Source organism: Triturus cristatus, chromosome 9, assembly GCF_964204655.1.
Source record: "Triturus cristatus chromosome 9, aTriCri1.1, whole genome shotgun sequence".
Taxonomy (NCBI): domain Eukaryota; kingdom Metazoa; phylum Chordata; class Amphibia; order Caudata; family Salamandridae; genus Triturus; species Triturus cristatus.
The window spans coordinates 768406925-768419409 of NC_140592.1; the positions used below are offsets into that span (position 1 = coordinate 768406925).

At 44.0% G+C, this 12485-nt stretch overlaps 1 protein-coding gene across 1 annotated transcript in view; it reads right to left on the reverse strand.

The window, feature by feature from the left end:
• ARID4A (AT-rich interaction domain 4A) overlaps positions 1-12485 on the reverse strand; it is a 326144-nt gene that overhangs the window by 29153 nt on the left and 284506 nt on the right. The window contains exons 18-20 of the mRNA XM_085626128.1: positions 7593-7677; positions 7254-7455; positions 6553-6615 (exon numbers count right to left, since the gene is read on the reverse strand). Coding sequence (XP_085482254.1) covers positions 6553-6615; positions 7254-7455; positions 7593-7677 — 350 coding nt within the window. The remainder of the gene's footprint in view (positions 1-6552; positions 6616-7253; positions 7456-7592; positions 7678-12485) is intronic.

Genomic DNA, 12485 nt, shown 5'->3' on the forward strand with positions numbered 1-12485 from the left:
TGGACAAATGATGCAAATGCACATTTGTGGTGTCTTCAGATGACGAGATAGAGTCTCTGATGGTTGTGTTGGTGTGTGGATGTCTGTGGGGTGAGAGGGGGGGCTTGGAAAAATCATGTTTTAAGAGAGACAATTGGCAGTAGCTCATAAAAATGAAGTAATAGTATGTTGTGTGGAACATTCAGGAGGAGTGAACAAGTATGAATACCTGAGCTAAGTCCCCTAAAAGGAATACGATTTGGCTCTAGGTTAAATATCCAGCTGGCAATTGATGTGTTTAAAAACCTGTTAATCAGGGGTATGTACTCACTGTCACAAAAAAGAGCTTGAAGGGCTGTACTATCGAATACCCTCCCCAGGTTATGAATACTCTTTTTGCCCAGGTTGGTTTAACTAAGTAATTCCCCCCGCCCCACCCCAAGTAACAAATTAAACTTCCATTTCGAGATATCTAGGTGGAGGTTGGAGGACACCATAGAAAAGCTTCCTCTGGTTATTTCAGTATAGAACTGTGGAATCACAACCATTTCCCTGAACTACCAGAGTCTCTGATCAGACAGTCTTTTGGGTGACCAAAAGGCAGTGGTTTCCTCAGTTCCAGAGAGATACGTACAAGTTTCCTGATGAACAAGATACTGATAAACTGATGTAAAGACCCTAAGGGCCGACTCCATTTTATGTAGACCCCAACTCCACCTTGGCTAATGGAGGTCGCCATCCCCCCATCTCTTAATTAAAAGAAGTCACCATCTTTCCAGATTTATGCAGAATCATTGTCATGTCTGCTATTAGACTCAGATGTCACCTGACCTTATCTTTCGAAGAACTGTGAAAGCGTCAAGCCATTAGATTGATGACACAACTACAACAATTAATGCAACATTGGTTTGGGTCAAAGGTCTACTTTTTACCAGGTCATGATTAAAAAATAACACAGCAAAAATCAAAGGAAATGATGGACGGAGTGTTGAACATTGCAAGCACTCCCCCCCCCCCCCCCAGTCAACTGATGTGGGTTTAATCCATCACCATTCTTTAGCCCACTCTGCCACCCCAGTTCAGACATGGCCATATGCAAATCAGTCTGACCCCGTGCCTCATGGGAACAGTCCAGCCCGAACTGCCAAGCCATGTCTTCCCTGGACCGGAAACAAGCTTCCTAGGACCGGTTTCTGGCATTTCAGCCGTCTTCAGCCAGGCAGGTGGCGGTTGAGGAGAGGGGAGCAGGTGGGAGGGTTTTGGCATGGTGGGTGTAGGGGCAGTGAAACATATACATCTAGTGTCTGAATTGCCCAATGTGAAACCAAAAGCTCAGGATTAATCCTGGCTTCTCCACTTAACCAAATTGTGTGATCCTAGGCAATTGTTTTATTTCACTTTGCCTCCTTTTTCTTCAGGATCACAAACATGACTAATGAATGTGTTACAAAACCTTATATATTTGATTTAATAAACTATAATGTGCATGTATAATAGAAACCCAGGCCACCCAAAGAGTTCACATAACAACTGACTTGCCTTTTAGTTCACTATTGGCATTGTTGTAAGGGTGGAGGGAAGTATGAATGTTTCTAAATTTGTGTTTGAAAATTATCACTTTTAAAAAACATACTTCTCAACGCACCGATATAATCTGATGTACTAAGGTAAAAAAGGTTCTGCATAGTAATGAAATAAACTTTTTGTAATTTGAAAAGACATTCATACTTTTGCTGTAAGATGCCTTTAAAATTAAGGTGTTTCTAAAGTTTAGCAGTGCAGGACACCCTAGTTACTTTTTTTCTGTAACTTCAATTAACCTTCAAATAAATTATTGTCTGCTTATTTTGCTTTTTTTAAATGTTATTGTTGAGTCGAGTAAACAGCAACCCAGTGCTGCTGTTGACCAGTGAGCCGCATGCAAAGGTCCGGAGAGCCGCATGCAAAGGTCCGGAGAGCCGCATGCAAAGGTCCGGAGAGCCGCATGCAAAGGTCCGGAGAGCCGCATGCAAAGGTCCGGAGAGCCGCATGCAAAGGTCCGGAGAGCCGCATGCGGCCCCCAGCTTTTCCCCCTTTCCATCAGTTTTCCCCCAAATAAAAATACTGCAACCATTTGATTGTAGCTGGTAAACAGGCTTGTAGATGGCCTGCAATTATCGGATGTCTATTTACATGCCCAATTACTGATATCCATTTCCTTGCCTAATTATCCGCACGACATTGGTTCACATTTATATTGAAGACCAACAAATCAGGTATGGTGTCTTGGTGCTAGGGACTTTGAAAAGGGCAGGCAAACATTAATCCCTGTGTGACTTAACATGCAACATTAAGCAGGAGAGACAAAGGTTGATTAAAGTGGATATTCTTCATATTTGAAAAAAGGGGGTAAATTCAAAGCTTGTCAAATGCGGGACACATTTAAGCAAACATTACTGACATGGTTGCTACATTGGAGCTATATAACCAACTGTGGGCGTGAGGAAGAATAAAGAGGGTGAAAACAGGTTGCCTCCTCGGCTAACAGGCTTTGAAAGGAAGGTGGTGGGTGGCATTTCTTTTGCCTTTTGTAGCAGAGTACATAAAAACAGTGTATTAAGTTCTCAGCTGTGGTGGTTGCATTAGGTCATCTGAATTGGAGAAAAGTTAGTAGACAAAAATGAACTACTCCACCAAAAGACGATTCGCTAATTAGCCAAATTCAGCCTAGTGTAATGTCTTTTGTCCTAGTCTCCACAGGTAAATATTCTTGGGAAATCACACGGCTATATTGCCAAACGTAAAGTATTAGGTGAGAGGCACCATAACATTTTAGCTGTATAGTGCACCGTACTAACATCCAAATAAAAGAAAAAATTAAAGACCTACTGAATGAACTTGGAGATGGATGACAATGTAAAAAAACTGTACACCAAACTCGGAGAAAAGTTTAAATAAAAACAAACAAATATTTTTAATTCAAGATCGTGGCATGGACTATTTCCCCAAGACTAGATGGCAACGAGGCATATTTTTACGTTACAAAATTAATTTCCTTCAGGCTTGAGATGCCACCATTAGAAGGGGAGCACAGTGGATCTTAACTGCAGGTGTGATGTGTATAATATACCCACATGACAAATCATCTCCATTTAAAAAGGTAATTCTCTTTCAAGTTGGCTGTCCACGCATGGGTCAAGTGAGTAAAAGTAAAAGGAGAAAGTGGCAATGTTCGTGATGACCTCCTGGTTAGCACTTTCACAAAGGCAAAAGAAAAAAGCACTTGCAATGCAATAGGTCTCACATTTGTGAAAGTTAGAGCTATTGGCGTTGTAAATAAAGGATAATGGTTTGTACTTATGTTTTTTGTTTGCAATCTAGTGATTATTTGGCATGTTTTTTTTGTAATACGATTTTCTACCAGATAAAATGTGACATAATGAGTTGATAATATTTTAATTTGCTGTCTGCATTATAAGAGTGCTGGCTTGGGTGCTGTGAAGGATGCAAAAGTATCTGTGAGCATCTACTCTGTAGCCCCCTCGGACCCCGGACCATACCACATTTTCAACCGAGACAGCCCCACCATCGCACCCGAACTCTGCTGCACCATTAAATGCTCCATCGAGTCAGCCACCTTCCCTGAAGACTGGAAGCACGCAGAGATCAACCCATGCTATAAAAAACCCTCTGCCGACCCAACAGACTTTAAGAACCACAGATTAATCTCTCTACTCCCCTTCCCCGCCTAAGTAACTGATGGCTTTCTCAACAGACAACTCACCGAATTCATTGAAAAAAACCAACACTGGACCCCTCCCAACCAGGCTTCAGAAGCAACCACAGCAGAGAGACTGCACTCCTTGCCACAACAGAAGACAGCCACACTCTCCTCTGCTAGGCGAAACTGCAGCCCTCACCCTCCTAGACCTCTCTGCCACCTTCAACACCGTTTCCTACAGCACCCTTTGCACAAGACTGCATGACGCCGGCACTTGCTGCAAAGCCTCGACTGGATCCTCTTTCCTCACAGGCAGACCCAGAGAGTCATGCTCCCACCGTTCTCAGAACCTACAGAAATCAGCTGCGGAGTCCCCCTCTCTAACATCTACATGACTCTGCATCGCAGCCATTGTTAAAAAACCACAGACTCAACATAGTCTTCTATGCCGACAACACCCAGCTGATTCTCTCCCTCACCAACAAACCTGCAGCCTCTAAAAGCAACTTTCACAATGGGATGGAGGCACCTAGGCTCCATTCCCTCCGCCACGGACAACTATCGGAGGCCCGCAGTGCTTGGACCCCCCCCTCCTTACCCACCACCGACCACACAACCTCACCATCATCCTCGACTCCTCAGTCTCAATTGAACAGCCAAATTAACGCTGTCTAATCCTTCTCCTTCCATACACTCTGCCTGTTCGTCAGGAGCAAGCTCAACTACAGAAACGCACTCTTTGCCAACGCCGCCCAAAAAACTCCAAAAGAAATTGCAGATCATCCAGAACACCTCTGCCAGACTTATCCTAGACATCCCCTGTCACAGCCACATCTCCAGTCACGGGAGACCTTCAGCGGTTCCTGATCAACTAAAGAATCACGTTCAAGCTCCTCACGCGTGCCTTCAAAGCCCTTCACAACACCAGACATGCATACTTCAACCACCGCCTCTCCTTCTACACACCCACCAGACATCTCCGCTCAACGGGCCCTGGCCACTATCCCACGGATTTGCAAGACCATAGCCGGAGGAAGATCCTTCTCCTTCCTCGCTGCAAAGAACTGGAACTCTCTACCTCTACCTCAGGCAATCACCTCCACTGCCTCAATTCAGGAAGGACCTCAAGGCCTGGCTCTTCGACTGAACTGCAGACCCCCTCCCCCCCGTGCCATGAGACCCTAACAGGTGATTAGCCACGCTCTATAAGAACATGATTGATTGAGCGATTCAACCTGCATATTTACGAGTGATGTGCAAGGAAGGGCGAACAAAGTCACAATCAGTGTTTTGTAAAATAGTGCTTTTTAGTTCTAACAAAGCGAGCAGCTAAACCGGTGGTGCTAATGGTTGCTATTTGATCTAATTAAGGTTAACAATTTAGAGTTAAGTCTGACCCCTGGGGTTATATGCAGTGCTCAGCAATTTGAGATGCCAAAGTGCCGACTCCGGCGCTTGGTACGTGACACTGAAATTGCTGCCATAGCTTCTGTGTTGATCCAACTGGAAGTGTAATCTGGACCATTGATGAAATGCAAAAAAGAATGTTAAATTAAAATACTTATTGGGCGAACTGGTTTAATGTTTTTTTCCCCCATTTAAGGTGTGTGCATTATTGTATGTGCAGTTACCTGAATATGAAAATCTAACAAAATATTTTGCTATTTTCATTCATAGCGACTTCTTGCGTCCCTTTACTCCATTGCTGAAGCGTGGCATGCTGCTTTGAAGACGCAGCGTTGTGTGGGGCTGTATATAAAGGAAGCGCCATCCATTGCTGAAGCGCGGTACTTAAAAAAAAAAAACATGGATATTGGAAGAATAGAGTTTGGAGAAACGTGCAGAAAAGAAGAAAGGCGCGCGACCGCCATTAATGAAGATGAAGCACAGAGTGCCAGTGCCTAAATAAAACATACACGGAAACAGTGTACACACTGGACCAGGAGGGAGCGTTTTTAAAAGAAAGTGAAACGTCCATGATTAGTGCAGGGCTGAGCCAGGAAAAGGGGTGGACTCAGCTTTGTGGAAACGGAACAGCGTGTTGTGCCTGCAACAGCAGCTAGGAGAAAGTCATTAAGAAAATAGTGCTCAAACTGTCAATAAAACATACTGAGTAACAGCACATGTAAGAGGGACAGCCCTTATGGGAGGCTACAACAGGAGAAAAGGAGTTACTAAGGAGGGACTACTAAACAAATTAACCAATGAAAATAAACTAGTCTGAAAAGACAGTCAAAGAAGCCAATGTAATACATGGTCAGGAAAATGAGCGGTACTTAAAGCCCATATTCTGAATACAACAGGTCTCAAAGAAACAGCACAAGCACTGCCTAGGCGAGACCTAAAATACAGTGAGGAGGTGGAAGACCTTTTGTTACTTGTTGGAGATATTACAAATGCCTAGGAGTCCTAAGAACCTTACTATCCAATACTAGGTTGCAGCCCTTATATGCGGAAAATCCATATGCATATTTCTGGTCAGATTATAAAGAGCAGAGTACAAAAACAAATGACATGTTTGCCAAGAAATTATAAGCACAACAATTACAGTAGTTCGAATTACTACTAGCCAATCTAGGAAGAAATCAATTGTGTCGAAAACACGAGAAGTGACTTTCCGGGACATCACCATTGGTATATCAGGTAACCCTAACAGGTGCAAAGCAAGCAGAGAAAGTAAAATCTCTATTCTTAGAAACTGTCATATTTCAATCAAGCAGCATTTAAAAACAAAATGTAATATGGCAAGTGGATGAACGCCACTGTGTGGAATGCATACATGGTCCTGCCAGTAATTGCAACCGAATAGACTCCTGCATCACGCCCCCAAACGAATTTAATATTAGCTTAAGTGTTAAAAAACAACAACTCACCATTTGATCCTTGATCGGAGTCAAACAGTCCGGAGTTATGCCTGGTCCGTCTCCTAAATGTCCCTACAATGTAAAAATACATGACATGTTTACAATTAGATAAACATTGAACAAGATCACCACCTACAATTCATGGGACAATAATGTATCAACTAGTATATAACTACTACATTCCGAAGATCAAAGCATTAACAGTAAATTATATGCATGTCCTATCATGTGACTTTACACTCCAAATTAATACTTCTTAAGAGATAATTAATAGAGAAGAAAAGGAGAAGCAAAGAGACAGACCCTGATAAGTAATTCACTAGTGAAGTGAATTGGGAGAGGGGTAGGTGGGTTGATGATACATTTCAAGAACACGCACTCTTAAGGCCATGCAGAGAAGTCAATAGCACTATATATATATACACATATTCCATATAAAGGTTTTGCATTGATAGATCCAATTTGCTCCACAGCTGCTCTGAACACGACTTTGCGCTATAAAGAATTGTAAGTGATAGCTCATTGCACACCCTTACAAAGATAGCCGAAGCCACCACTGTACGACGTGACAATTTGCTATGGTCATTCTAACAATAAAGTGGTTTTGAGTAGGTGTTGACGCTTCAGTTATTTTAAGTCCAAGTGTTTGATTAAAGACTTTGGTGCTTGCCCTAAAAGTCTACTTGCAAGGAGAAAAATGGTTAACATACCTTCAGTTCCATTTGATAGTGGTGAGCTGTCTGGCATATTGTTTTGTGCACTCCGACAGCCTAATTTTCCTTCACCACTAGGCATTTTGGACAAACAACAAGCCAGGTTGGTAAGAAGGGTAGATTTCAGCGGAGGGCGACCGCGTTTGGATTTCTGTTTCTCCTCCTCCTTTCTTTCATCCACTTCACTTCCTTCTTTGCTCTAAACACACAAAAAACATTTGTTGTCCAACTAGCAAAGTAGCCTTTAAAGTTCTGTACCTTCATTCATCAAAAATAATGGAAGTGCAGAGACAGCATCGTACTAAAGTGGGAAAAGGAAACAGACTGTAAAATTACTTTTATTTTCCGCCTTTGTTTTCGCTTTGGTCCACCTTTATCAGACAGCCAGATAATTCGGTCTGCTTTCACCCATTCATCATACCTTAAAAAAAATAAAAAAAAAGGGTTGTAAGTAACCAAATGGAACATTTATTAAGAGTAGTTAGTTGTCAATAAACATGCAAAAATTGACATTTAAATAAGCATGATTATCCCTGCATTTTCTTCCAATTTTTTCAACAAATACCCATGGAGCACCTAACTTTAGGGCCTGGCAATTTCAATGTGGGTGGTTATGACTTACCGAACCCATCAGAATTACTATGTCAGTCATTCCCTGCAGACCTGCTAATCACCTGAAAGCAACTGCATAACAGGGCAACATTTTGGGGAGAAATTGGCTTGTTTTTCTTCTTAGGTCAAGCCTAGGCAGCGCATGCGCTGCTCTGCAAGGCATTCTGTATTGGAGTATGGACTTGAAGCTCCGCCCACTCCCCACCCATATTTTTAATTGGCTTGTCTCATGGTCCTCTGTAAATGCTGGCTTCTGATTAGTTAACAGGCGGGTTCTGATTTGTTAACATGCTTGTTAGTCCCCGATTCCCTTCATTTGTAACCTCCCATGAGGACTAGCCCTTTTACTTCTGTTGTTACACGGTATGTCTTACTTAGTCTGTAAGCATCTATTTTCTTTAATGAGTTTCTTCTACTGCAGGCACGACATGCTTTCCTGCAACAGACGGCGTGCCATGCGCGCTTTCACTCTCCAAGCAGCCCGGGACAATGGCGGACGCTTTTTAAAAAAACACAACACATCTCGCATTTACAAGCGTTTGAGCTATTGGCACTGTAAATGACAACACCTTTTATTTAGGTGTTATTTATCAAAACCGATAAATAAAAGGCATTGCCATTTACAATGACAATAGCTTAAACTCTCGAACATGCGAGACCTATTGCTTTGAAATGCGTGTTCTATAAGGCAGCTTTCACCTTCCCCCAGGTCAATGAAGATATTGCATTCAGTAAATAGATTTGGCGGCGTGTCTCTACAGCACTCAATCTACACATATTTAAGGAACAAAGGTATTGACAGTGCGATGTAGGCTCTCACCCAAGCACGCCTTTGTAACTGTAATGAAACCTGCTCTACAACCCATCAGCAATAACAAGCCTATAATAAAGGACTGTCCGCGCTGCACATACACTCGTCCAATGCCATATAACTAGGTACAAAACAATACTCCGCCGTGTGATAAAATACAATAGGTCTCGCTACTGGCATCTCCGTGTGCACAATGAATAACTAAAAGTTAGAGAAAAGACAGTGGTCCGCATTCTGATGCTTTACAAGCGCCGGGGCTCTATTTCAACTTTCCAACGCTGCGTATATAATTTTGTGCGATCCAATAATGTATTTTGTATACCACATGCTTCCAGAATACCAAGAGTATGTGTGGTTGCTCGCGCGCTGCTGTGTCTGTGCACCATGTGATTTTCTATGTCTAGGCGCTTTCTCCCCAGGCCACTTAATGGAGTGCGTGATTTTGCATAAAGCCCTCCTACCGCGTCTTGCTAACTAACCCTGGGTGGCAGTGAACAAAAGATCGAAAACTCTTTGGCAGAGCCAACAATATTTTAAGCTTACCCCAACTTCCGTCTGTGTGCGTTTCATTACCATACGAAAGATAACGGCCAGCACTCCCCGCTCGTGTCAAAACAAACCGGAGAGCAGTTTGTACAGAGGCGTCTAGCGGTACCGCTAAACAAGTGGCGTAACCAATTACAGTTGTGCACCATAGGTTTCCTTGAGAGTGCAAACACCAATTCTATAGAGCTAACCAGGGGGTGAAAAATAGGCTGTTAATTCCAAACTGTCTTTGCGTTTCATACTCCATCTGCTTGCCTCTCTCCCAATCTGCTACCCCCAAGTTTCCATAACTCGCCACTTACACCCCTGTCGTTTGCCTTCCCCGCCCCATCATGCCTCTTCTGCACACCCCCTGCCATTTTCTGTCTGCCATGACTGTTGTATGCTCAATGTCTACAAACCTCCCCGAAGCCTGGCCTACTTTTCTCCCCATTTTACTTTCATTACCTACTTCTTTACCTGCCTTTCTGGAAGCCACTCGCGCGCCACCACAACCAGATATAAAACTCGTGGCCACCCACGCTTTTCTCTGCCTGCCATCATCCATCCATCCATCCATCCATCCATCCATCCATCCATCCATCCATCCCTCCCTCCCTCCCTGCCTGCAACCTCCAGCCGCCCACCTGAATCTACCTCCCCGCCCACCCTTTCAAAACATGGGCAAATGTAACTCCGTACCGTGGCCTTTATTAACGGTAGATAGAGATGTCTTCAATATATGCATGAAAATCAGTTTTTTTCGCCCTGAGACAGAGTTGGAAATCCCACAGTGAATTTATGGTTAATGTCCCTGCGCAGTTTGCGTCAAGTTGTAACCTTTGTGTGAGTACCGAAGAAAAAAGCGGAAGTGGGTAAGGACCCCCTCATTGGATGACTTCCAACCCAAACGGATAACAATGGTATGGCTTGAGAGTGGTTTTCCTTGCCTCGAGGGCTGCAAACATCGAGGGAGTAAAATCTAAAACGCAGTGCAAGGGAAAGGCTGAAGGCCTGGGAGTCGTAGAAATGCACTATACACAGATCTCAAGCTCACTAGTCAAGAAAACATCCGTGGTGCACTTAAGGAGCCAGGCTCGGGGGGCACACGCTATACTGAGCGAACGACTAAACTTCCCCGTGGATAGTAACAATTCGCCTGTAAACAAAGGCGGTAACACGCATCACAAGGCCGGCGGCAGTATGTGCTATCTGCCTCGCTTGCTCCCGCTTTCGAGACAGTTTACTTGGCCTGCACGCCTCCACTGCCCCCCCGCGTGCACCTGCGCATACTTACCCCGAGGTGACCCAAGCAGAACGCAGTCCTTGGTGGGCTGGTCCGCTGATCTCTGGGCCCCCGCTCCGGCGGGGTGAGAGGGGAGGGGTCCGGCTCCAGATGTGCTCGCCCACCACTGCCCTCAAATGCATTTATGTGACCTCTCTGGGGCAGACACTGGGCCAGTGCTTAATTTGTAAAATATGAAGTGCAGGTGCTCAAATGTTTGTTGGAGGCCACACCTACTTTCCTCCTGCTCCACCCATTTCCTCCACTGGCTCCATCCACTTACCCTATTAGCTGCACCCACATCCTCAACTGGCACTGCTAGAAGTCAGATGTAATACCCAACCTGACGAAAACGTATGAGTGATCCGGCGCAAATCACCTTAGCTTCCGTGGGCCCATATAAGCTCTCATTACGAGTTGGCTGGTGTTTCCCGACCCCTGCACAACCTTGTTTGCAGGGGTCAGGATCTAAGATGGTTGGTATTTCCGACACTGGTAATAACTGGGTGCCATATGTAAATTGGAAACGGGGTGCTTTTTTCCCTAACATGGATTTTGGTGCAGGCATCAAAACGCTCACGATTTTCCCCAAAACTCAGAATGGGTATTATTTATCGCAGGAGTGAATTCTAACCCTACTGTGTGGGATTTTATGGAGAGGGCTATATAGTACCTACTCCTCCGACCAACTCGAAATCACAGCTTTAATAATGTATGTGCTGTTCAAAAACATTAATTAACCCAAGACGCACCACCCGCTCTAAAAACAAACCCCACCGTTCACGATAATTATCGACGTAATATGGACGTTGATGGATACGTCCATTAAAGGATGATCATAACACAATAAAATATTTCGACTAACAGTTTTCATTCACTTTGCCTCAAATACTAATACCTCCACAAAGCATGCACGACTACTTCTTCGAACTAAAGGGAATAAATACAGGGATTGCGAGGTCTCAGAGAATATAACACCAAGGATTCATATATTAGAAACAAATACTATTTAAGTGGACAAAAAAACTTTTCAGGTTGTGTGATTAATCCTTAAAACATGAAAGTAACTTTGACTAGACCCACAAATCGGGAAAAAGCACCACCATAATGCATTGCTTAAAATTGCCTGCAAAGCCGAAATTCGTCTTTTTTGCAGCAGGGGGCGCGCTGCGCTTTACTAGACGAGTGCATTGCCGTGTGGTATCGTCACTAAGCAATGAACGGTCCATAACATTTCTAGAAGACATGATGGGTGTGTGCCAAACAGAACGATGGGTTCATGCGCCTACAGTGGAAATCTGCATGCAATGTTCATGACGCACGTTCTATTCCGTACTCAGATATCCAGCCTTACTGGGACAACACGAGTACCAACCCTCTTAATTGTATAAGCAGCCGTTACTAGTGCACATGTTTTTCCAGATTCTTTGTATTTAAGAGGGGCAAATAAAAAGAGAATGAGTTTGAATATGGCGTATCAAGCTGCCCCAGTCACTGACAATCGTGGCTTAGTTTCCCTGTGCCTAATAATAAATGTGGCCATCTGCAATGCAACTGGTACTCATGTAAAGCGCTCCGATATACCTTTGGGTCGAATTTGCGCTACATAAAACTGCAACAACCAAAAAATACTGCAGGGGGCCCATTATTTTGCTTTACACCACAGGTCGGCAGTCACTCGACGCAGCCTCTCTTCAACTGTTACTGGTATTACTGTGCTTGGAAACACTGGAGCTAAATAGTGCACATCTCAGAATGAAAATCGCCAACACGTCTCTTAGAAGTTACTTTCAGCAGGCAGTCCAATGAGCAAATTGTGGGCCACTAACACAAAGCAGATACCTAACTCCCACACCCCTCCTCACCTCACTAAAGGGCCCTTGTGGCAGCGGGCTCGTCGTAAATACCTTTAATGGTCTCCTTAAAGTACTTACTGTCCGTTACTCGTGGTGGGCCGGGACACTGTACTGCCTCCCTTCATTAACTGATTAGGCCT